Below are 27,275 nucleotides of genomic sequence, written 5' to 3' on the forward strand. Positions count from 1 at the left end.
AATGTCAACATTGAATTGAGTGCCATGATACCACAAGCACTCAAGCATGACATCTTAGTCAAAAACATCAACTCTCAAGTCACTTCACTTTTTCGATTCTCATTTGCTTACTGCTATTGCTTTCAGGTTGAACTTCAGTTTTTTATTAGATAATGTGCAAACTGTGGAACATAATGGCCTGGTTAAAAAGAAGAGAATCGGAATCAGTTGCTTATTCATTTTTGTTCTTGTAAATATGATCACATGATCAGAAAGAGTTGTGCAAACATGCCAGATTTAGAAACAAAGAAGCATACAACAGTGTAACATTCTATCTGTATAACAAAAAAGTAGAAACAAACCACACAAACTCCCTCTATCTGCACAGAATAATTAATGACGTTTAACGATTACAGCATAGAGCTTCTTCACAATGATATTTTGGAACTGAGAAAGTGCATTGCTCCACGGCACATTAGACAACAATGAACCAAGAACAATCCAAAACCCGAATGCAAATCCAAGCCCCAAACTCAGATAGAACCCGCCATCTTCAAGTAAATGACCTTCTCCATGCTTCTCATCACCTACAGGTGGCATTGCCTCTTTTGTACTGTGACACTCTTCCAATGGAGGTCCGCAAAGTTTATTGCCGGCATAACTAGACATATCAAAGCTCTGAAGCTGAGTGCCCTTCGGAATCTGCCCTATCAGATTGTTATAGGACAAATTCAAATAGTTGAGAAATGTCAAGTTCGAGATGCTAGGAGAAACTTCGCCACAAAGTTGGTTCATGGACAAATCAAGCGACTCTAACATTCTCATATCACCGATTTTGGAAGGTATTCTTCCCGTCAAAAGATTATCGGATAAATTCAACGTTTGTAAGCTAATGAGGCTGGTCAGCTCTTCCGGGATTTCTCCAGTTAACATGTTGTTGGAAAGGTCCAAACTAGCTACCAACCGAAGCATTGTGTTATAGTTCACTTCTCTACCTTTGGTCACAAAAACTGCAGTCTCTGTGTAGGATTCCCCAAAAAGACCAAAACCGAAAAAAGAAGCATCCAAGAATTGAATACTAGTAAGTCCTTCGCTTGAAGAGGTATTGGCCATGGATGACAAATTTTGGAAACATCTGGGTATCGTTCCCGAGATATTGTTATGCGCAAGGTCCAAGATTTGGAGATTTGTGAGACTACAAAGCTTATAAGGAATGGCGCCATGGAACTGATTTGAACGAAGACTCAGAACTACCAAGCTTTGGCCAAACCATAATGGAAAGCTTCCAGCAAACTTGTTTCCACCAAGGTCAAGAAGTAACAATTGCTCACAGTTTTGTAGGGACACAGGTAATTCTCCAGATAGCTTATTATTGCGCAAGTGCAAAGATTGAAGGGAAATTAGGTCCCCGATAGAGCTTGGAATTTTCCCCGTCAACTTGTTGTCTTCTAAATTCACAACTGTCAAGTTTGGCCAGTGTAACCTACAATCAGGAATTTCTCCAGTGAGGAGATTGTTGCCAAGATGAAGAACAAGAAGGTTTTTAGGTACATCGCTCCTATCACAAAGTAAGTGAGAGAGAGTTCCCGAAAATGATGAATTGGAAAGATCAAGTGTAGACATTGCCGAAGACACAAGAGGCAATGAACCATTGAACTGGTTAGACCTTAAGTCAATTAGGATTCCTGAAACTTGGGGATCGAAACGCTGTTGTTTTGGCCAGTTGGCGGAAACTATGTTTGGAATCTCGCCGGACAACTGATTACGCGAGAGATCCACAAAATATGCATCATTCGAATAAATGTTCCAAAACCAAATGGGAATGGTACCTGAAATTCCTGTATTGGACATGTTAAGAGCCGACAAATGTTTTTGACTCTTGAGCCACGCAGGCAACTCTGATGGGTCCAGATGCAAAGAACTTAAAGTCAAGATAGAAAGTTGAAAAGGAGGAAGCCAGTCTGGGCTGGTTTTAAGAGTCAAAGAGTTCTCATTTGCAAAAAAGTTAATCAATCTTGTAAGATTAGTAAAATGAACTTCAGAGACAACACCCTCGAATGAATTGTTATCAATGGCCAACTCCTCTAAGAGTGATAGATTTCCTAAAGACACTGGAACAGGACCTGATATTGAATTATTTGAAAGATAAAGATAACGTAAATTTTTGAAACTTTCAAGTTGATCAGATAAATGACCTGAAAAATTATTATCCAACAAATCTAAATAATATATTTGACCAGAACTACATCGAGACAAACTTTCAAAGATTGCTGATACCCTCCCCCTAAAATTGTTCGATGATAGATCAATAGCAGTCAACTTACAAAGATTTCCCAAAGAGTTTGGGATTTCCCCTTCAAGCTGATTGCTACCCAATTTAAGATCAACAAGGGTTGTCAAGTTTCCAAGGGAACTCGAAATTTCACCATGGAAAGCATTATGAGAAAGAAAGAGGAACTCAAGATGGCCCAAACTGTACAACCATTTAGGTATGGTAGAGTTGAAATGGTTCCGGTGCAGATGAAGAACCTTAAGACTTGTCAAGTTCGCAATACCACTTGGTATGTGATAAAGTTCGCAGCTAGACAAATGCAACTCGACTAGCAGAGAAGGGAGTGTATTTTCTTGTAACCAATGAGATGCGTTGGTAAGATCTACAGAACTCATGTCAAGATGTTTCAACAGAGAAAGACCAGAGAGCCATTTGAGATTCTCGACCATCGAACCAAAGTTGTGAGAAAGGTCGAGATAACGCAGACTCGAGAGATTCCCCAACTGATGAGGAATGGTTCCATTGAACCCTGCATACGAGAGGTCAAGATATCTTAAACCTTTAAGAGAACCTAGAAAGCTAGGAATCTGTAGTCCTTCAAAATTATTGTGGCTCAAGTTCAAGTAGCTGAGATGCTTTAAATTGAGTAGAGAAGGATTTACCTTACCACCCAAACCATGTTCCTCACCAGTTTCTTGATCATAATTACCAGCAAGGTGGAGCTCATGGACATGACCGATTAAATTATCGCAGGCAACACCGATCCAGTTACAACAATCGCTTGCACCACCCCAGGAGGAAAGCATATTTGACGGATCATCAAGATCTTTCTTGAACAGAAGAAGTGCTTGTCTCTCATTTTCTTTGCAAGGCACATACAGGTCCCCTTTGCATAAGCTAACTGTAAAAGACGCAATGCATAGGAGAAAGCTGACTAGTGAACCAACTCTCATGACTCTATCCATATAGATATCAAGTAGGTGATGGATGTGAGTAATGAGTAATTTAGAGTGCTAATATCCTATATATATACACACATTAGTAAAGAGTACAGGTCAAAACTCGGCCCTACTCTTAATTAATTTATATATATATATTTATATTTTATTTGAACAAATGATATTACCTACATTGAGAAGGTAGGAGAGTGGACTAAATCTTACTATGAGCTAGTAATAATATTATTTAAATACGCTTTTTGAAATAATTGAATTTAAAATCTCTTACTTATAAGTAAGAAAGAATACCATTAAACCGACAAAAACCTTAGACAAAGTTGTCATGGAAAATTTTATAAGGTAGTCAAAACTCAAAAGCATGTGGTTGCAATAGTTGATCCACTTAATTAGTTTTATGAAATACGTGTTCTTTTTGTGGAATGAGCAGTCATCCACTTAATTAGATGAATATTTCTTAACAAAAGTTAACAACGACTTAGTGCCTTGAAAATAGAATAAAATAAAATAAACTTCATCAATTTTTCGTCATTCATCTCTTTTAATAGTAGATAATGTTCTTCCTTGATTTATAGATCAGCTAATAGGAGGGGAGAAAAATGAACAAGATATTTGGAATTAAAATAAGTTTGGGCTTGTACAAGAACTAAATACCTTTGTTTCATTCAAGGCCTAATGAATGGTTTTTCTTTTTTCTTGTGCAAACGATATTATCTACACTAAGGGAAGGGGGTGAGCTTAGCCTCACAATGAACTCACAATAATGTTGTTCAAATTCGTCTTTGGCAAGAATCAAATCTTAAACCTCTCACTTATAAGTGAAGATAAATATTGAATCTAAAACCACCACCGGGTCAACCTCTCTCCTTTCCACCACGACTTGGTCCACCTCTCTCCTTTCCACCACCACTTGGTCCACCTCTTTCCACCACCACATAATTCCCGATTTTCATTTAAGTTTTTTAATCCAAATTCTTATTGATATGATGTTAAAAATTGAAATTAATGTGTATTGGATGAAAATTTTGGATTCACAATAGACTATAGTTATTGATATGACTTGCAAGAAAACTACATAGAGTTTTCCCCTTTTTGTTCATGTGCTAGTATAACTCATATGCATTAGTAATGAATAGAATAAGGCCCTAGAAAGGGATACCATTTATGTTTTTTTATATGCAAAAAGTGTTCTATTGATAAGGAAACTGTCATAAAACATTTTAAAATTATAAAACCACATCATAGACAAATTTAATCTTTGTAGTTTGTACTGTTGTTTCGTCTAAATTTTTTGAAACTTTTATATTGAAATCACACAACATTTTAATCATGGATATGCCATTGCATCATAAGCATTTTTTTTTATCTTTCTAAAAAAAGTAATTTCAAAATGGCTCTTAAAGATCTATAATACACATATTAGTGTGTATAAGCCCAATCTCAGACCAATCCACTACTTGCATATATAATCATATATCTCATAATATTAAGTATCTCTCACTTTTACCAATACAAAGAGCTACCTTTTTCTAGATCCATCCCCACAAAGACGGTAGACAAAGTCGTTAAGGAAAAATTTACAAGTTAGTCAACAGAAATTAAGAAAAAAAGGATGGTCGATCCCCAAAACAAATTCCAGACAATGATAGTTCATTGTTTAAAACCTCTCACTTATAAGTGAAGATGAATATTGATTCTACAACCACTACCGGGTCAACCTCTCTCCTTTCCACCACCACTTGGTCCACCTCTCTCCACCACCACATAATTCCAGATTTTCATTTAAGTTTTTTAATCCAAGTTCTTATTGATATGATGTTAAAAATTGAAATTAATGTGTATTGGATGAAAATTTTGGATTCACAATAGACTATAGTTATTAATATGACTTGTAAGAAAACTACATAGAGTTTTCCCCCTTTTGTTCATGTGCTGGAATAGCTCATATGCATTAGTAATGAATAGAATAAGGCCCTAGCAAGGGATACCATTTATGTTTTTTTATATGCAAAAAGTGTTCTATTGATAAGGAAATTGTCATAAAACATTTTAAAATTATGAAACCACATCGTAGACATATTTAATCTTTGTAGTTTGTACTGTTGTTTTGTCTAAATTTTTCGAAACTTTTATATTGAGATCACACAACATTATAATCATGGATTTGCCATTGCATCATAAGCATTTTTTTTTTTTTAAAGAGCAATTTCAAACTGGCTCTTAAGGATCTATAATACACATATTAGTGTGTATAAGCCCAATCTCAGACCAATCCACTACTTGCATATATAATTATATATCTATATTATGTATCTCTCACTTTTTCCAACACAAAAAGCTACCTTTTTCTAGATCCATCCCCACAAAGACGGTAGACAAAGTCGTTATGGAAAAATTTACAAGTCAGTCAATAAAAATTAAGATAAAAAGGATGGTCGATCCCCAAAACAAATTCCAGACAATGATAGTTCATTGTCTAAAACCTTTCACTTATAAGTGAAGATGAATATTGAATCTAAAACCACCATCGGGTCAACCTCTCTCCATTCCACCACCACTTGGTCCACCTCTCTCCACCACCACATAATTCCATTTAAGTTTTTTAATCCAAATTCTTATTGATATGATGTTAAAAATTGAAATTAATGTGTATTGGATGAAAATTTTGGATTCACAATAGATTATAGCTATTGATATGACTTGTAAGAAAACTACATAGAGTTTCCCGTTTTTGTTCATGTGCTGGTATAACTCATATGCATTAGTAATGAATAGAACAAGGCCCTAGAAAGGGATACCATTTATGTTTTTTTATATGCAAAAAGTGTTCTATTGATAAGGAAACTGTCAAAAAACATTTTAAAATTATAAAACCGCATCGTAGACAAATTTAATCTTTGTAGTTTGTACTGTTGTTTCGTCTACATTTTTTGAAACTTTTATTTTGAGATCGCACAACATTATAATCATGGATCTGCCATTGCATCATAAGCAATTTTTTTTCTTTCTAAAAAAAGCAATTTCAAAATGGCTCTTAAAGATCTATAATACACATATTAGTGTGTATAAGCCCAATCTCAGACCAATCCACTGCTTGCATATATAATCATATATCTCATAATATTATGTATCTCTCACTTTTTCCAATGCAAAGAGCTACCTTTTTCTAGATCCATCCCCACAAAGACGGTAGACAAAGTTGTTATGGAAAAATTTACAAGTCAGTCAACAGAAATTAAGATAAAAAGGATGGTCGATCCCCAAAACAAATTCCAGACAATGATAGTTCATTGTTTAAAATCTCTCACTTATAAGTGAAGATGAATATTGATTCTAAAACCACCACCGGGTCAACCTTTCTCCTTTCCACCACCACTTGGTCCACCTCTCTCCACCACCACATAATTCTCGATTTTCATTTAAGTTTTTTAATCCAAGTTCTTATTAATATGATGTTAAAAATTGAAATTAATGTGTATTGGATGAAAATTTTGGATTCGCAATAGACTACAGTTATTGATATGACTTGTAAGAAAACTACATAGAGTTTTCCCCCTTTTGTTCATGTGCTGGTATAGCTCATATGCATTAGTAATGAATAGAATAAGGCCCTAGCAACGGATACCATTTATGTTTTCTTATATGCAAAAAGTGTTCTATTGATAAGGAAACTGTCATAAAACATTTTAAAATTATGAAACCACATCGTAGACAAATTTAATCTTTGTAGTTTGTATTGTTGTTTCGTCTAAATTTTTCGAAACTTTTATACTGAGATCACACAACATTATAATCATGGATCTGCCATTGCATCATAAGCATAATTTTTTTTTTATTTGTTTTTAAAAGAGCAATTTCAAACTGGCTCTTAAGGATCTATAATACACATATTAGTGTGTCTAAGCCCAATCTCAGACCAATCCACTACTTGCATATATAATTATATATCTATATTATGTAGCTCTCACTTTTTCCAATGCAAAGAGCTACCTTTTTGTAGATTCATCCCCACAAAGACGGTAGACAAAGTCGTTATGGAAAAATTTACAAGTCAGTCAATAGAAATTGAGATAAAAAGGATGGTCGATCCCCAAAACAAATTCTAGACAATGATAGTTCATTGTCTAAAACCTCTCACTTATAAGTGAAGATGAATATTGAATCTAAAACCACCATCGGGTCAACCTCTCTCCATTCCACCGCCACTTGGTCCACCTCTCTCCACCACCACATATTTCCATTTAAGTTTTTTAATCCAAATTCTTATTGATATGATGTTAAAAATTGAAATTAATGTGTATTGGATGAAAATTTTGGATTCACAATAGATTATAGTTATTGATATGACTTGTAAGAAAACTATATAGAGTTTTCCCCTTTTTGTTCATGTGCTGGTATAACTCATGTGCATTAACAATGAATAGAATAAGGCCCTAGAAAGGGATACCATTTATGTTTTTTTTATATGCAAAAAAGTGTTCTATTGATAAGGAAACTGTCATAAAACATTTTAAAATTATAAAACCACATCGTAGACAAATTTAATCTTTGTAGTTTGTACTGTTGTTTCGTCTAAATTTTTCGAAACTTTTATATTGAGATCACACAACATTATAATCATGGATCTGCCATTGCTTCATAAGCATATTTAAAAATTAAAAAAAAAAAGAAAAAAAAAAGCAATTTGAAACTTGCTCTTAAAGATCTATAATACACATATTAGTGTGTATAAGCCCAATCTCAGACCGATCCACTACTTACATATATAATTATATATCTCATAATATTATGTAGCTCTCACTTTTTCCAATGCAAAGAGCTGCCTTTTTCTAGATCCATCCCCACAAAGACGGTAAACAAAGTTGTTATGGAAAAAATTACAAGTCAGTGAAATTACGATAAAAAGAATGGTTGATCCCCAAAACAAATTCCAAACGATGATAGTTCATTACCAATGTAGTTGAAATCAGGCACACTAGCAATAATTGTTCAACTTGAGTGGGCTAGAAACCCAAACAACAATTCTGTAGGGAGTATTATATTCCAATGATGGTTCTTCCGATAAGAGTCTTTGAAATACGCATTTTGTTTGATGAATGAGTAGCTAAGCCCACTCTTTTTTTTTTCTTTTTTTTTTTGAGCGAAACGATAGCGAAGTAAGTTAAATGTTAAATATTAGATTAGTCACCAACGAGATTAGAACTCACGCTGTCATGTAAGGGTACAATATCTTTCCACTATTATGATAAATGACCACCTGCCAAACTGGGCCCACTCTTAATTAGTTTTAAGAAAACATTTTCCATAAGAGAATTGAACTATTTACCTGCCAACTACCCTTAAGATTGGAGGATTCAAATATCTTGAGGCTGAATCTATTTAAAGCTTTTTCTTTTTTAGTTCTTTATTATTTACGAAAAATTACATTCCACATCAAAGCTTTTCGTCAACCATAGTAAATAATTTAGTTTATTAGGAGCTTTATATATATATATATAGGTAAAAACTTTCATTATATTTCAAGGAACTCCACTAGATTTTAAACATGTCATGAGAGACAAAAACATAAAAACAATTAAAGTTCAACCTAAAAACATGGAACTAATACTTTAAAATGCTAACCATACCCCTAAGGCATTAGGAAAACAGCCCTAACAACTCCAACAAAATTAATATGTGCCATAAACTCAACTCATCATCGACCATTTTTGCAGAATTAGTTCAACTCGTCCTCGACTATTTTTGTAGAATCATTTCAACCCTTCTTCAACCATTTATGCAAAATCAATTCAATCAGCCCTCGACCACTTTTGCAAAATCAGTTCAACTTGTCGTTGACTATTTTTGCAGAATCAGTTCATCATATCCTCAACAATTTTTGCAGAATTAGTTCAACCCATCCTCGACCATTTTTGCAAAATCAGTTCATCCCATCATCAAATATTTTTGCAGAATCAGTTCATCCCGTTCTCGACCATTTTTGCAAAATCAGTTCAACCTGTCGTCATCATATGTCACCATGCCTATGTGTGTACATTTGTTGTCATCCATTTAAAAACTCACCAATACACCAACTACTGTTTTCAAACTTACTCAGCTTAGTATTGTTCTTCATATTAGTGATTTAATAAAGTTGGTCATTTTTTCTATTTTAATTTTATTGCCAGTGAGTTGTGGATTTGAGATTCAATTCGACATTGAACAAACTAATATATAAAAAAACTATTAACAAAAAACCAATATTATCTTGAAAAGTAAAAAGATTTCAACTATTTTGATTGCAATTGTTAACCACAGACAAATCAAATTATCAAAAAAATTTCTTTTAAATTGTGACTATAAAACCACACCATTTACTGGATCTCCAATAGTGCATATTGGCTGAATAGTGGCCCCAAACAAAGAGAAATTATTCTAGGTTCCGGGCTCGTTAGCTAACATGGAGTCCACCAACCATAACTTGACACTTCTTCATTTTTACCACCAACCCACAACTTAAAGGAAAAAAAAAAAAACATTTTGGGTTTGCGCCCCACTAGTCTCTCCTTCCTCTCTCATTCTTCTGGAAACTGAAAGAGCAAAAAAGATTTTTGCATTTACATTATTCAAAATCTATTTGATTTCAGAATTATGATGTCTCTTTCAAATCATATTTCAGTTGGCATGACTAGAGAAAAAGAAGCACAAGGTATGAAAATCATATTTAAATATGAAGATTGGAGTTTCGGGTGGGTGTTCATGGTGGTGGGCATGATGTGGTTGTTGGGTGGAAGGAATCAATATCAAGTGGGTGGTCTTGGAAGTGGCAGGGACGGACATTTGGATGCAAGTGGTGATGATTTTTACCTTTTAGTTTCCTAGAGAAGGGAGAGAGAGGAAGGCGAGATAGTGGGGCGAACCCCAATATGTTTTTTTTGATAATTCTTTAAATTGTGGGTTGTGTGAAAAATGTGGTGGTGGAATTCCTGGTCAGCTAATGAGCCGGATGAATTGGAACCAATATATATATATTTTTTTTTTAAAAAGAGAGAGAATGGACAATAAATGAAGAGATAAAAGTGTGAAAAAAATCTTTTCTACTATAAAGGATAATTTTGTAACTTACACTCTAGATAACAAAAAGGCAATGATATCATATTTCACAAGTATTAACTTTTGTCTCACCTCATAATGTTTAAAAGTTGTTGTCTTAATATACAATTAAGTATTAAAAGTGTACTCTGTGTAATATACTCTATGTGTAATTTTTCCTTTTCCATTACACTTTCTACTACGAATGAAACAAATTAAAAAATAATAGAAAATTCATAAAAAGTCCCTCAATTTTTTTTTATTAAAAAGTTATTGGATAACTTTAACATTTTTCTATTATTAAGGACTTCTTTTTTTTTTTTTTTCAATTCAAACCCCTCATAAAATGTGACTTGACTCATTTTTGTTTTTTTATCTTTATAATATAAAAAATGTCTTTATTAATAAGAAAAGTTGATTAAGAGTTTTCGATAAAATAAAATATGGAACTTTTTATTAGTTCTCCTAAAAATAAACATTTTGTTGTAAATGGAGGTGTGAATGCCCATTGAAATAAGCAAACAAATATGACCGTAGATTTACAATGTTCTCAAAGAAAAAAAAATTTGAAAAGTTTGTTAGGTTGAAAAACATTGCCAATCAAATATGACAGAGAATGAAAACCTCTATATAAAGAGGTATTTGCATCATTGAAGAACACAACACAAAATTGAGAAATTCATGTAAGCTACGTCAATGCCAGAGAGGTAGAGAGAAAAATAGTGAGAGTCATTTTTGTACTCTTTTTATTTCAGATAATGAGAGAAAGTATTACTGCTGCCCCGAGGACGTAGGCACACTTGCCGAACCTCGTACATATTGTGTCTTATTTACTTTAAATTTTACTGCACACGTAAAAGAATTTTTGACAGAATTATGACGGAAGGACCACATTGTTTTGCGACACTTATTTTCAGGAACTACATTAATCGATTTTCAATTTCAGGAACCATTTTAATGGTGTGGGTCAATTTCAGGAACCATTTGTGATATAGACCCTATTAATATATTGGGCTCCATTTTTTTTATTAACTATTAAAAATAATTAAAATTGATTTAGTTTTTATCTTATTATTTGTCAGTGGGACTCATACATTAAAAAATTAAATTAAATATATTTGACTCCATATTTGTTTGCATATATGGCATCTTTATTGGAGCCATTCGAGTCATTGGAGAATACCTCAGTGTCATTGAGTAAATTGTGGCAATAGTCCCTCAACTAAAAATCCATTATCATTGGTCCCTCAACTCATCAAAATGTGTAGCTATGGTCCTTTTCGTCAACTTCATCAAAATTTTGTCAAAATGAGTTATGTTGGAAGGACCATTGCTACAATTGGAGTCCCTCAACTCATCAAAACATGTAGCTGTGGTCTTTTTTGTCAACTTCGTTAGAATTTTGTCAAAACGAGTTATGTTGGAAGAATCATTGCTACAATCGGGTTAAAATTGAGAGACCAAGTTGAGGGACCAATGGTAATGAATTTTTAGTTAAGGGACCATAGCTGCACGTAGGGGTGGGCGCGGTGCGGTTCGGTGCTATTTTGAAGCCAAAATCGAAATGAAACCAAACCGTTTGGTTTGGTTCGATGCGGTTTCAAATGGTTTCAGTTTGGTTTTTGAGAAAAAAATATACAATTTAAAATATACACCTATTTATGCATAAGACGGTCTTATTTTCCTCATATATTAATTAATGAATATGCAGCAAAACAGAAACAACAATGCAGCAAAAAATAGTGGCAAAACTGCAAAAAAAATGCAGCAAAAAACAGCAAAACTGCATAAAAAATGCAGCAAAACAACAGAAAAACTGCACCAAAACTGCTGCAAAAAACTCAACAAAAGTGCACCAAATCTGCACCAGGTCGCAAAATTGAAGATAATTTTCAAGAAGATGAGTTAAGGAAAAAATGAGTTTTAAGAAGATGAGTTAAGGAGATGAAGATGTGTTTCTGCCTTCAGGAGCCGAAGTGCAAAACTAGATTAAAAGTTTAAAATATAACATTTATTTATTAATTTTATTATATGGTGCGGTTTTGGTTTCGGTGCTGTTTTGAAAACCCAAAACTAAAACCAAATCGTTTTCTTTGCCGCGGTTCGATTTTGAAACCGAAACCGTTTCAAAATCACAAAACCAAATCGTTCGGTACGGTTCGATTCGATTCGTATTTCGGTTTCGGTTTTCGGTTCCAAGTGCCCACCCTTAGCTGCACGTTTTGATGAATTGAGGGACCAATGGTAATGCATTTTTAGTTGAGAAATCATTGCTCCAATTAAGTTAAAATCAAGAAATCATTGCTACAATTTACTCTAGTATCATTTGATCATATTTGACATTTCCTTCAAAAAATTTCTTGTAGACGAAATCAGTCGATTAATAATTATGCCACCCACTCGTTTCCACTGTTGTCCCTCACTCTCTCACCAACTGCAAGATTAATGATAAACTCCCATCGATGACAATTATATTGATAAATTAATGGGTCATTGAAATTTTAATTTTATTTGACAAGGAAAACGTTGAAATTAGTAATTTTAGGAAAATCAAGGCTTTTCAGAATTTTGTGATAATTTTGATAATTTTTTGTAATAAAATGTTGGACAGTTTGTTTAAGAAAATGTTATTTTTTTTATTTTTTATTTTTTTTTGTAAAATAACAGAGGTAGTACTGATTCAAGCTTTGGAAATAATTTTACCAATCTTTTAAAAAACATAACTGACATACTCCGACCTGGAAGTCCACCTGGGACCTAGAATTGAGCTGTGTTAGCTGACACCCGGAAGGTGACGAAGCCATAAAGTGTAATGGTGTAGAAAATGTCAGTAAATTTAAACCTGAAAGTGACAAATGTAAGAGAGCGTATGTGAGCCGGATTGAACCTAACTAGTGTAGTAATTTCTGGTATAAGAGGACCACCAAGAGGAGTACCGCAAGCAGAATAGATTGGACAGTTACGACCATGCGACATATCTGTGAGTGGGTCTTTGCTTTTAAATATTATATATTTGTTTGGTTTCCATATGTGTGTGTGTGTGTGTGTGTGTGTATTTAATAAAGAATTTTCGACGTTACGCCTAGATTAGACTAACGTTTATAAGAATTAGCGGATTGACGGAATTTATGAAATTATCCTAAATCTTACAGGATGCACAGGTATGTGTACGATTATGGGATGTCTTAATTATGTTTGCGACCATGAATATTATTTTATTGACTAGAATTATCGAATTACCGTTGCATGATCATATTTATATTAACTACTTATCATGCATGCTACAATGGTGTTAGTACTCGCTCGGGCCAGAGCTAGTCTTCACAAGTATGTTCACATTGCACCGATACGTTCATTTTGGATCCATTTTAGGTGCCAGTCATATCCTAGATTGCTACTAGCAGTTAGGACTCGTATGGACGTGCAAAGCGCCAGTCTTCATGTGATTGTAGTACTAAAGTGTAAATCATGATTACACCCAGTCTTATTGATGTTAGAAAATCTTTGCATGAGCTTGTGTGTCAACATATGTCGATGAGCACCTAATATTATATGTTCGTTATGCGAGATGTTGTGATCATCCGATGTTATACGTTTTATATGTGAAATATTATGATTTACCGTATTTTTGAAATATTACTGTTTATGGTAAGTGCTTTCATACTATATGTAGTATATATATTTGGAAATTATACTTGTTTTACGGCGAGGGGTTATACGTTTTCGAAAAGGTTTGACAAAACTTTATTTTCAAGCCAACTCACCCTTGTTTTTCGCCCCTCCAGGTTTTAGTGGCAGAGCTTTTGTGTCAACAAGGATTCCTGACAAATGTTGCGATAGAAGATTACTTTTGATGGTATAATACAAAAAAGGAGTAACGCAAATAAGGTGACAACATCTGATATTGCTCTAATCATTTCCCTCCATACTTGATCTGTTGAAGTCCACTTTAAATTTTGGGTAAATTACAATTTACACCCTTAAATTTGAGTGCAATTACAACCTTATGCAATATCTTTAAAACATTTCAATCTCATACCTTTAGTATTATTTCATTTCAACTTCGTACAACCGTTAGTCAAGACCGTTAAATTAATCGTTAAATGATGACGTGGCAAATATAAGCCCACATATTTTAATGACGTGGCAAATAAAATAATTAAACACTTTCTCCCTCAAATTCTAACTTTGGCATCGGAGTTTCTTCGGCCAAAGCCCCCTCATTCATCGTTGGGGGGTGAGGCTCTTGGCCTTGACCTTAGGTGTTAATTATTTTGTAGGTGCATTTTCGTCCAAAAAGAAGAAGGCATAAATTTGCATCCACAAATTGGTGCTTTCACTGAGGGTCTTGATTCAGACGCTCATAAAAGACTCTCACATTCAAGGTTTTTGTTTCTAGTTCATTTGTAGATTTTTCGTACGTTCTTATTCTTGGAATTTTTATTTATAACAATTCTTTAGTAAAACGTAAAATAAAAGTACAATGACTAGAAACTTGGAAACCACGACGAACAGAAATTCCAACATTTTAGGACCACGATGATCCACGAGGCTTAACGCGACGACTAATGGAATGGCACCACGGTAGCAGCCACCACCATAGCCACCACGGCAGCAACCACTATGGCCACTTTTGGAAGGCCCACACCTCACGGGGAGCAGCAAGCCCAGGTGCCAAGGGCAGCCTAAGCCATGGCCAACCCAGCGCCCCACGCTATTCCAAGCTCCACGGGCCTAAGCCCAGGACTTGCAGAGTCGAGCCCAGGACCTATCGAGCTGAGCCCAAGCCCAACATGTGCCACATGCAATCCAGCCCACTTTCGTGGTGTCCCAAGCAGCCTAAGCCTGTCTAAGACCAGTTCTACTGACCTGGCTCTAAATTTCTGGGTCAATGATTGAACTGAGGGCATTTTCACCCCATTTTTTTGCTGATTTAACATTTCCTAACTTAAATCTTGCGCTCGGAGTCTACCACATTTCCACTACTCAAGGAGACGCATTCTTTCCAAGCTCTTCCAACCCAAATAGAGAACAACACTTGTCTCGACAAGTTATAGAGTTGATGAACGCCCTCGTACAACAGACGACCTTGGTGAATCAGCTTTTGTAGCGCACCGCGATGCAATGTTCCCCTGACGAGATGTCCCGAAGTAGGACAAAGACAGACGAGGAACCTTTCCAGCAGAGTCCTGGTAAGCAGCCACTTAACCAACTGCGGACCGAGCGTTTCTGCAGTGTACACTCCCGACTAGGCCCATGAGATAGCGTATACTTTCGTCTTAGCGCGCAGAGAAGCATGCACTCTCGGTTAGGCCCGCGAACAAGCATACACTCACAGTTGAGGCCATACTCCAATGATTAACATGAATAACCTTCTAGGCGAAGTGTTCATTTGCGACTAGGTCCACAAGAAGCATCATCCACCTCACATCAGAGCAGGCAGCACAACTGTCATCGACTACATCACACTTGATGTGAAAACATCGCCAGTTGTCTCAAAGAAGACGTTCATGATAGTAAGTGACACGTCTCCCTACAATGGGATTTTAAGACGACCTTGGCTGATAAAGTTAGACGCCATCACTTCCGTCAAATTTCAAAAAATCCGATTCCGCATCTCGGGAGGAGGAGTCGGAGAAATTAAGTTTGACTAGGCCACATTTTGACGATGCACTGTGCAAGTATTGAAAGGAATCAAAGAAGAAGACTTTTACCCTCGTAGAGGCTATTGAGGTTCGATGGGACAAGGGAGTTACCAAATAGCAATTACAACAGACGGATCAAGAAAATGGTGTCCAAACCAACGCGCCAGCAAACGAAACGGGATGAAAACCCTAAAATGACGCCGAGCACATCATTTTTGATCCCCATCAGCTAAAGAAGACTGCTAGTATCAGTTCACGTCTGAGCCCAAAGGAAAAGAAAGAACTCACGGTTTTTCTTAGGGAAAATTGTGACATCTTCGCATGGTCACATCCTAACATGCCCGGCATCGACCCCAAAATAGCTTCCCACAAGCTGCACGTTGACCCCACTGCCAAATCGGTGATCTAAAAAAGAAGGCATTTTGTACCAGAACGAGTGACGATTGTCAAAGCGGAAATTGACAAGCTACTGGAGGCCAGATTCATATAAGAGGTAGCAAACTCAATATAGCTTGCCAACGTCGTGCTAGTAAAGAAAAAACAGAAAGGCAAATTGAAGGTTTGTGAAGACTACACCAACCTCAATAAAGCATGCCCAAATGATCCTTATCCACTTCCCTGAATTGATCTATTACTAGATTCAACTTCTGGGAACCAGCTGCTCAGCTTCTTGGATGCATAGTCCGACTACAACCAAATAGCCATGTATGAGCCCGATAAGGAAAAAACTACGTTCGTAATAGAGCGAGGCACCTACTGTTACAAGGTCATGCCCTTTGGCCTCAAGAACGCGGGAGCTACTTACCAAAGGTTAGTAAAAATGATGTTTAAGAAGCAAATTGGAGTAACCATAGAAGTCTATGTCAATGACATCATGCTGAAGGGCAAGCAGTGATCAAACCACATCGACAACTTAGCGGAAACTTTCGACATCCTTAGAAAGTACAAGATGAAGCTCAATCCCGCCAAATGCACATTTGGAGTATTTGCAAGTAGCTTTTTGGGGTACATAGTACCAAAGAGGAATTGAAGCACATCCCAAACAAATTCGAGCAATCCTAGAGATGAAATCTTTAACTACCTTAAAGGAGATCCAAAACTTGACTGAACGAGGAACCGCCCTTATGCAAAAAGAAAATTTGTTTTTTATTAATTAAATATTTTTAATTCTTATAATAATAGTTATTATACTTGTGGGGCCCAATTATGTGCCATATCAGCGCATAACAGAATTTTTGATAGATTTTTAACGGAATGACCACATTGATTTGCGACACCTATTTTCAGGGATTACATTGATTGATTTTCAATTTCGCGGACCATCTTGATTGGGTGGGTCAATTTCAGGGACCATTTGTGATAGAAACCCAAATATATATTAACAATTACAATGGAAAAAAACTAACACAATACACCTTTAAGGGCGCATATTGCCCGTGATGCAAAAATGCCTCTCGCGCGCACATTAGTGCATGCAGAGAGGCTAGTGAAGTTACGATGAAAGGGCGTGGGAGTTTGAAAACTGAAAGGGAACTGCTATGCAGTTGAAAACTCAAACTGAACGGGAATTGCCAGGCAGTTTGAAAACTAAATGTTGAACGTGGTGATTCTTTCTCCCATCTTTAATCTCTAATTTTTTTGACAAAAGTATCCATGCTATTTTGATTGCATTATTTTTAGTCAGTAGGAAATTTTTTTTGTTTCAAGAGGGTTTTTTTTTTAAAACATTTTGATGAAGCCTTAAGACACCAAAATTAATTGCTGACTTTCTAATATTAGAGATTAAAGATGTGTTAAGAAAAACTGCTAACCAATAATAAGAATATAGGGTATATGGAATTCATAAAAAAAAATATATGGGCCTTTCTGGGCCTTAGTAAAAGTTAAAGCTCTTCCATGTCCAAAACCGAAGCCCACACAATTCTTCTCTCACAACTTCGTCTTCTCAAAGCTTCTTCGTCTGCTTCCGTGCATTAGTCCTCACGAGGATCTACACATCAGGTCCCCGTCTCTCCGTTCAGTCCGTACAGGTATGCCCCTCCCTCACTATTCTCAAATTTTCTGCCCCCATATATATATATATATATATATATATATATATCTCCATATCTGTTTGCTGTTTCAAATCGGAATTTTGGTGTATTGGGCGAGAATTTTGATTCGTATAACGTGTTCGGTATGCGGAAAATCAGGCGGGTTATTCAATTCTTGGGTGATTTTGATCTGAAATTCTGTCTGATTAGTTACTGATCCGAAGTGGAGAATGAATTCAATGATTTGATCAGTTGTTCATGTGATTAAGCAAGTAGTATGCATATAATATGCTTAAGTGGATCTAATTCAGCTAATTCTCCAAGTAATTTGTACTTTCATTCTTCGATGCAGTCGTATGTCACTAATGAATGTCGAAAATTCCTTGTTTGAATCTGGTTGTTGTAGGACTTGATTATTTTTGTGTATGGTTAACTTGTAATTATATTTTTCGGGAATATTATTATGGCATTGATGGCAAAAGATGATTGTTGATTTTTCATGACATTAAGGATTACTCGGTTGCCATTTCAAAAAAATTATTAAATACAAGATAAAAAAACTCATTTGCATATTTGGAAACATAAAATGAAGGAAAAGGTGCAGATCGGTTCTACTTAAAACTCATTTGGATATTCGGAAATCGAGTTTCAGTTCACGCTAATCAAAATGTAGTGGGGCTAAGGCCGACCAAACACTTTTCACTAACTCTTGCTGAATGTTCTGTTTCAGTTGATTTATTTAGTGGATCTTTCAGTAGAATTGAATTTCTTGTTTATATATGCATGTATTCTCATGTTTAGTTGCAGTTAGGGATATGGTTTTTCTAACAGAAGTTTCTTTTTGGGATGCTCATAGGATAGGTTAGTTCCGTAAGGTTCACAATGCCATCAGCACAAGATCCGTTCTATGTTGTGAAAGAGGAGATTCAAGAATCTGTAAGTTGTCAAATTACTTAAGTCATTTAGAAGCTCCCGGAATGATGTATAATTTATATGTTTCATTTTATACATATTATCCAGTTCAAAGCCCCCCTTTAGTAGACTCTTATACTTTCTTTGGAGTATTACTTTCCGCTCTTGACACACACACACTCTCTCTCTCTCTCTCTCTCTCTCTCTCTCTCACACACACACACACACACACACACAAACAGAAACCCAGATGCCTCAACACACTGTCATCCACATCTTCCAATTTTTCACTGACAGATGATTTTGGTATTGAGTATATGTGCAGAATTTTTTTTTTTCCGTGCATTATGTTTGAGAGTAGGAATTAATCCGGACTATGACATTTCCTTCTTGAATAGATTGATAAGTTGCAGTCTTCTTTTCACCAATGGGAGCGTATTTCGTCTGATAATGGAGAGCAAGCACATCTCACAAAGGAGCTGCTTGCTTCTTGTGGTAGCATTGAATGGCAGGTGCGTTAATACGACCACATTTGATTTAATTCTATCTGTGTTTCTCTATTATAAATGGATCATAGGTGGTTGTCAGTGCTGTGATGCAGGAGTTGGCATATAACCAAAATATGGGACTTTTAGTGGCACATTGGTGATCACACGGATGTCTGAATGAAACAATAGAAATAGCTGGTAACACATAACAATTTCAGTGGTATTTGTTGAATATTCATGAACATATCAATAACGACTAAAATTTTCTTCTCAATGTGAGTGGCCTGTCATAGAAACTGTGATTAGTTAAACAAGAGAGTTGATTCTTTACTTCTTGGAAATAGGCTGGCTTAAGACCATTTAAATTGGGTTTGTCAGCAGGACAATTTCTCAAAATAATTAAAGAAATGGAGTACTGTATTCAATTTATCTTTTTAAGTATAGCTTATTATATGTCTTGGAAATAGGCTGGCTTAAGACCATTTAAATTGGGTTTGTTAGCAAGACAATTTCTCAAAATAATTAAAGAAATGGAATACTGCATTCAATTTAACTTTTTAAGTATAGCTTATTATATGTCCATAGCTCAAATGAAAATATCTGTTATTGTAGCAAATTTCCCTTGACCTCAGACATGTACAGCATTGAGATTTTTTGTGGTATTAAGCCCAAGAATTGGTTATGTGTTACTTCGTCAGCAAGACTGCACAAATACTCATCTAAAAAGAAAAACGGAAAATATAGAAGATGAACCCATGTGACCAACTAATGGTTATTTACTGTATCCATCCATTAACCACTCTGTTAACCAAATATGTTAAAATAAAAATCATTCCCACAGTTGGTGCACAAAGGCATGAAACATCCAATGTATGCTTTTATTTTTTTTATGTGCTAAATATTGGGTTTAGGGCCGAAGTGGTAGAGGAAGACCTAGGAAGACTTTGGAAGGGACTCTAAGAAAAGACTTAGAGTACTTTTGGATCAAACAGAAGATGTGGCACAGAACTGAGCGTAATGGCATTCTAGGATTCATACAGCCGACCCCACTTAGTGGGAAAAGGCTTTGTTGTTGTTTTGTGCTAAATATTGAGGACTAAATGACTAAAGATAGTTTCTACACTGTAGTAGAAGCATTATATCCATACTGGTTAGTGGTGTGCGCTAAATTAACTTTACATGTCATATACTTGATGCATCAAAGATTGGTTTAGCAAATCTTTAAGTTTCCTTCAAATTTTCATATTTTAAAAAAACGAGGGAAATCTTATTGGCACTCCAAAAATTTCATTGTGCACTCCTTGCAAGTGTATTTTTCTTTTTAAATGTAGAAAGTTTGGAATGTTTTGGAGTGCTAATAACAATTCCCAAAAAAATATTTTTATTGATCTCTATACATCCATTGAAAACTCTGTAAATCCAATCCAATAATAGTTTTGTAGACCGACATTTTATCCTTGTCAGAGATAAGGTGACTTGGGGTGTAAAGTAATTTTCTTGTTTTTGTATTTTCATTCCTTTCTTTTCGCGAACCTAATTAATTCAACTTCTGTTTGCAACTACTGAAAGCATTCTTTCTTGATAGGAAGGTAGATGAGTTGAACAAAGCAATTTCCGTGGCAGCTAGGGATCCTACATGGTATGGCATTGATGAAGTAGAACTTGAAAAACGAAGAAGATGGACAAGCACTGCTCGTGCCCAGGTATAATTGTATCGTGTGTTAAGCTGTACTCTTTTGAACATTTTAGTGACTGAAGATCTCATATCTGGTAATTCTTGTTACCTGTGGTGTTGTCATAAGTCATAACAAACCTTGTCTTGATGACTTACAATTACATTACCCACATCTTTTACTAACGGCAGTCTGATTGTGGGGTTCTCACATTCTGAGTGTGGGGTTTTGTGACCAGAAATACAGCTTCAATTTTTCTGTGTTTTTTGGATATTTTATTGCATAACGATCCTTTGTGCGGTTTACGCTCTGCTGTGTAGCATATTACATGCTTGCTTTTTTCCTTTCGATGACTGTATGGCAGTTCCTCAATTAATCAAATAGTTTATCAGGTGGGTTCTGTAAAGAAAGCAGTGGAAGCTGGAAGGGAGTCTTCTGGAACTAGCTTGAATGGGATGCGTCGAGAACTAATGAGGATGACGAATTCTCAGGAGACCGATAGATCCAAGCAGTATGCTGCACAACATAACGATGACTTCATAACTTCAGAATCAGATAGACAATTGCTTCTCATAAAGTAAGGTTTTGACTTTTCTTTTTGTTTTTAATTTTTCAACCTTTCACACACAATTCGCTTTCAATTGTTTGGAAAGTGTTTGCTAAATTCAACGTTTGGCGGGTGCTTGTTCATACTTCATACTTTATACAAGCTGGAATGAATTGTCTACGTTGTTTATTAAAGTTATTGAATTAATCATCGGAATTACGAAAGCTTTTAAATTCTAAAAGGAAATATAAAGATTCTCTTTGGGTCAAACCATCCAAGCTTGTAATTTGATGGTAAACCATTTTTGTTATCAAAAATACGGAGTTGTATGCACCTTTTATCAAATGTTGCTAATTGAAATCTGAATTCCCCTTGTTCCTCTCTCCCTCACTGGGTTTCGAAAAATGCTTTCTTACTGAAGGCATTTTTTCTTTTATTTCCCGAATCCTTTAGCCAGTTGTCTGTATAACTCTGTTTCTTTTGATCTTATGTCTGTCAATTGATGCTTGTAGGCAACAGGATGACGAGTTGGACGAACTTAGTGCAAGTGTGGAGAGAATTGGAGGTGTTGGACTTACTATTCATGAAGAGCTCCTCGCACAGGTAAGAATTTTGTATATCACTGTACAGTATTGTGACTACTGCATATGAACTGTGAATAATATGATGGAATGGGAGCAACAGAAAACAGATCAGCATTTTGATGCATTTTCTGAACCTGTGCCTATTACTTGCAAATGGGTTCTTTCTGCCCTGCACTTCGAGTCGTTCTTGCCACTTTCATTTACTAAATTCTTTAGTGTTTTGGTGCTTCAGGAGAAGATTGTAGATGAATTGGGCACGGAAATGGACGGTACATCAAATCGTCTTGATTTTGTTCAGGTGAGTTTTTGTTGACTTGATAGATTCTCCTACCAAGAGATTCCGTCCACTGGAATAGTTTCGCTTTTATTTTCTTCAGCATGCTAATTGACTGAAATATATAATTACTGATCCCAGAAGAGATGAAAAGATTTATCGCTTTTCTGATATTTGCAGAAAAAAGTGGCTACAGTGATGAAGAAGGCGGGTGTAAAGGGCCAGTTAATGATGATACTATTTTTACTCGTCCTGTTCGTCATCCTTTTTGTATTGGTCTTCCTCACCTAGTCTGAAGAATGGAACACGTCTTCGGGGAGGGAGGGATCTGCTTTCCAGATGGAACTATGGAACTCTCAAGTACAGAATTTACTGGATACACTAGGTTTGTTCGTATAAGCGTTACTTTTTTAAGGTTCTTTATAAGTTTTGAGGTCAATCAGAATTTGATGTTGAACAACCAGAGTTGGATGATGAATGTGAAACAGAAGCTTTATATTTGTTTTATTTGTTTATTACTTGGGACTTCTTCTCTGTCAAAAAGCTCGTTCTTGTGTATGTACGTGTTTCCTTACTCGCCCCATCCCTATAGATTTTGGTCCCCAACTCCAAAGAGGAGGAGCACTTGGCTATGGACAGCATCAATAACAAGCTTCGAGCTGCAAGCCTATGTTGCTGCTGCTTCCTCTTCTCGAGCTTCTGCATCTGCTAATTCTGTTCAGAATTGGTTATTTAATTCAGGCGCTAATTCTCACGTAACCAATGACGTGTGACAACTTCACAATTCTCGTGAGCATCATGGAACAGATCAAATTTGTGGTGTGCATTGTTAAGAAAATTAGAGTACACAACTATAATATAAGTGCTAGAGAGACAAAATTAGTAAACAAATTACTTGTATTACACTTACAAAATATTACAAAACACAAACTCTTAAAGACATAATTTTAGAAGTTATGACACTCACTTTTTAGAGACAAACTCGAGCACTCACACTCCTCATAAAGACCTCATATCTCACTCTTAGTGGAATCACTTCTTGGTTGCTTCTGACTTCTTAGTTCTTGGTGAATTCAAATGGGGTGGAGGCCTTACCTTGGAGAAGCATGAGAACACCATTCTAGAAATATCTAACTTATTTCACTAACTTCCTTTGCTAGAATTAACTACGCTAAACTTGCATGTTTGTGGAAACCTCACCATTCTTCTAGACTTTTCCTAGCTCAAGTGTTAATTAGTTCTCATAGGCTAGGCCTTTATTCTTTAGGCTGGTGTTAATCTTCAACATTCCTCCTCAACGTCAGCTCTTCTTTTTACCTCATTGAGTTGTCAACACTTAATCTTGTTCACCCATTTGCATGATATGGGTTTCACATCTCTTTGGCACCAGATTCCAAGTTTGATTTTTCTCCATTGCAGTGATCTCTTCTGCCTATATCTTGAAGCCACTTGGAAATCTGTGATTTCTTCACACATCACAAATTCAACGACTTCTTCTATGGATGCATTGGTGTATTTAAGATTTGGCTTCTATATTCTCGTTGACCTCCTTAGTTGTGACTGTGAGGTTGAAACTTCCACTCCACTAGGCCTAACTTCTCTTGGTTGTTGATACACACCAGTCTGTCAAGGATTCTGAGGTACTTCTTGCTCACCATCAAGCAAATCTTCAAGCTTATCTGGAATCAACAAGATTTGGACAGTTTGCTCCCCTATCATCTCCACATCTTATCTTAAATTTCTCTCGAGTCAGACAACACCTCCTTTTGTAAGGACCACTGAAGTGATGCTTTATCACATGTCGTGATGTACATCTTCCATTTGTAGGAATACAACATTTTCACTCTTTTCTCTGGTTGTCGTATCCCACAAAGATGCATCTAATTGCCTTCTTATCAGACTTGCTATTGGATGACTGGGAACAAATAGATAGCACACACAACCAAATATTTGAAAGTAGCTAACTGTAGATTTCATATCCCACAATTTCTCAAAGGGAGAAACAAATCTAACCTTGGTTGAGGAAGCCTGCTGATCACATAACTCACAGTTCTCATGGCTTTAGCCCAAAACCTTCATGGTACATTTCTGGCATATAGCGTACTTCGATAGATCTTTCTGCTACACCATTTTGTTGCGGCGTGTTGGCATAGGTCAACTGGTGACGTATTCTACATTCTCATAGATACTAGGAAAACTCGTTCGAGGTATATGCTCCTCCATTATTGGGTGCAGGCAGCAGATCTTCCTTCCCAAGTTTCCTTGGAATGTCTCTCTAAACTCTTTAAACTTTGAAATGATTTTTCTTTCATATAGAAGACCCACTCATACCTAGAGAAGTCATCAATGAACATCAACATGTACCGCATCCTACTTATTGATGGTTGCTTGATAGGCCTAAACACATCAGAGTGAAGTAACTCTAATAGTTTTTTTGCTTTGAACTTCGACTCCTCGTCAGGTAGTTGGTGTACTTTACCTTACTGGCATCTTGCACAAACCATGTCTTTTCTCACATCAAGCTGAGGTAGCCCTTTAAGCATTGACTTCTTCATCATCACATTTAGCTTGTGATAGCTAACGTAGCCTAGCCTTATGTGCCACAAATTTATTGCCTCATTTCTGCTTGTCTTGTTGACATATGCAGACACAGACTAGCTGCAATCTCTGTCCCTCACCATTAGATTTTTCTAGATCTTGAGGTGTTGATACACCTTCACATCTTAGGGACCGAACAAGAAATAGTAACCTGACGATTCCAACTACGCCACTGAGAGCAAATTCTTCTTCATGCCCAGAACATGGCAAACATCTTGTAGTGACACCTGGTTAGGACTACATCATTACTACCTTACCGACGAGAAATTCTCATTGTAACGGGAATATGGGTGGTACACCACATGTTTTTATATAAGTGGTGGGAAATTGTATTTTTTTAAGTTATTAACTTTTTAGCACACATATTCCACCATTAATATAGTGACATGTGGTGTACCACTCCGTGTTCCAGTCACACTAAAAAATATCTCCTTACTGACATGGGCTATCGGTAACTTTGTGTTATCGGCTATCCCTACCACACAACTTCCCTTGTATTCAAAAAGATACTACAACTTCTCTTTTCACACATCATGTGATTTGAACATCCTAATCGATGATCCAATCATTGTTGTAGTCAATCAATTCTGGACTTGTTGCTGTGAGAGCTAACTTCTGGTCATCCATAAAGAATGATGCTTCAACATTCCAATCTTCTTTCATTTTGTCCTTTGTGCCACTGATAAAAACTCATTCTCGAGAAGTTGTAGCCTTGTATCATTCATTTTCTAAAAGAGTGTGCCGAAGGTGTCCCATGCTTTTTTCGGTGTTTTGGCTTTACTTATGTGCTCCAACATATCCTTTTCATTGTGGGTTTTAGGGTGAATATAGTCTTACTTGCTTTGATCTTCCATTTATGCAAAATGCCACTGATGTCTCCGGTTGTGTAACTTCATTATCATCGATGACTCTCCCAAAGATCTTGACCTTGTAGGTATGACTCCATGCACGTTGTCTACGTGTTGTAATTTTTGTTGTTGAGCTTCTTGATTCCTCCAACTACTTAAAGATCGCTCATTGTACCGATAGAGCTTCGATACGCTAAACAAGATTGATCAACAATCTTACAAAGTACTGAACTTCTCACGATTCTCGAAAGTTTCACTAGAGTCGATCTCTGTTCGTACTGCTATGATACCAATTGTTAAGAAAATTAGGGTACACAACTCTAATAAAAATATTTCAAATACAAAACAAGTAAACAAATTATGTGTAATACACTCACAAATATTACAACACACAAACTCTTAAAGGCCCAATTTGGAAGCCATGACATTTTCACTTTCTAAAGACAAACTGTGAACACTCACACTCCTCACAAAGACTTTATATCTCACTCACACTTAGAGTGGAACTCACTTCTTGGTTGCGTCTCACTTCTTAGTTCTTGTTGAATTCAAATGGGGTGAATGCCTTCTAGCATAGACGGAACCTTGGAGAAGTATGGGAATATCATTCTAGAAATATCTAATTTATTCCACTAGCTTCCCTAGCTAGAATTAACTACACTAATCTTGCATGTTGGTGGAAACCTCACCATTCTTCTAGACTTTTCCTAGCCCAAGTCTTAATTAATTCTCATGGATTATATTCACACACCCTAAATTACTTTTCCGGCACCTTTTTATTTTTTTTTTAAATATTTTTGATATTCTACACACCACTAACACTTGATAAAAGAATATTAAAAAGTTAAAAGGATGTGGAGAAAGTAATTTGGGGTGTGTGAATATAATCTATCTTAAAAAATTGGTGACTCTTATCTTAGAACTAAAAATGCCTCTATTTCAGTATGTCTTTCTAAATAACTTCAGGCCTACCAAAACTCGATGAAATGGCAATATGCATGATATCTTTGGTAAAAAAAATTTGCACACGTAGCGCGCTATTCTTACTGATTCCCCTAATATTATTTCCTGGATCTACCATTGACTATGAGATGGTATTACTAATTCACTACTTATTTATATCACCTTTTATAGATCTTCATTTATATACACTAAAGAATATCAAAACTAGATTTTCAAATTTCATATATTTTTCGTTTCCAATCACAAAAAATGGGAAAGCATAAAGTATGGAAGGGATGAGAAGAGAAAACCCAAAAAAAGGAAAAGAAAGAGAAAATTAATAATAAATGTCTTATGCTGATTATTTCTCTTGAAATTGTTGAGAGCGTTCTGCATTACCATGGTGCATATACAACCCATGACTGCAGGCAATTGGGAATGATTTGACATATA

At 35.9% G+C, this 27,275-nt stretch overlaps 2 protein-coding genes across 4 annotated transcripts; one reads left to right on the forward strand and one right to left on the reverse strand.

Annotated features, from left to right (window-relative positions):
• Window positions 1–277: 277 nt before the first annotated feature.
• LOC137743676 (receptor-like protein EIX1) lies at window positions 278–3,221 on the reverse strand. The gene has a single exon (XM_068483610.1). It carries the CDS (start codon window positions 3,214–3,216, stop codon window positions 373–375), a length of 2,844 nt encoding a protein of 947 aa, XP_068339711.1. The 5' UTR covers window positions 3,217–3,221; the 3' UTR covers window positions 278–372.
• A 14,608-nt stretch (window positions 3,222–17,829) lies between these two features.
• On the forward strand, window positions 17,830–22,941 carry LOC137742502 (syntaxin-61-like). 3 transcript variants are annotated; one of them, XM_068482383.1, is made up of 8 exons: window positions 17,830–17,953; window positions 18,813–18,892; window positions 19,267–19,380; window positions 20,946–21,059; window positions 21,422–21,606; window positions 22,089–22,179; window positions 22,393–22,458; window positions 22,615–22,941. In XM_068482383.1, the coding sequence occupies exons 2-8, from the start codon at window positions 18,839–18,841 to the stop codon at window positions 22,723–22,725; spliced, it is 735 nt and encodes a 244-aa protein (XP_068338484.1). In that variant the 5' UTR covers window positions 17,830–17,953; window positions 18,813–18,838; the 3' UTR covers window positions 22,726–22,941. The 3 variants fall into 3 exon arrangements, with proteins under 3 accessions (XP_068338484.1, XP_068338485.1, XP_068338486.1); XM_068482384.1 differs by having other exon boundaries at window positions 17,879–17,953; window positions 18,818–18,892; XM_068482385.1 differs by lacking the exon at window positions 17,830–17,953 and having other exon boundaries at window positions 18,811–18,892; window positions 20,942–21,059.
• The last annotated feature ends 4,334 nt before the right edge of the window (window positions 22,942–27,275 follow it).

The sequence above is a fragment of the Pyrus communis genome, chromosome 8 (genome assembly GCF_963583255.1).
Source record: "Pyrus communis chromosome 8, drPyrComm1.1, whole genome shotgun sequence".
NCBI classification, from domain to species: Eukaryota; Viridiplantae; Streptophyta; class Magnoliopsida; order Rosales; family Rosaceae; genus Pyrus; species Pyrus communis.

Excerpts from the sequence above, each read along its gene's own strand:
- LOC137743676 (XM_068483610.1), bottom strand. The coding sequence starts at position 3,216 with ATGGATAGAGTCATGAGAGTTGGTTCACTAGTCAGCTTTCTCCTATGC.
- LOC137742502 (XM_068482383.1), top strand. The coding sequence starts at position 18,839 with ATGCCATCAGCACAAGATCCGTTCTATGTTGTGAAAGAGGAGATTCAA. Across the intron at positions 18,893-19,266 it reads AAGAGGAGATTCAAGAATCT|ATTGATAAGTTGCAGTCTTC; the intron begins GTAAGTTGTCAA and ends CTTCTTGAATAG. Across the intron at positions 22,180-22,392 it reads ATGAAGAGCTCCTCGCACAG|GAGAAGATTGTAGATGAATT; the intron begins GTAAGAATTTTG and ends TTGGTGCTTCAG.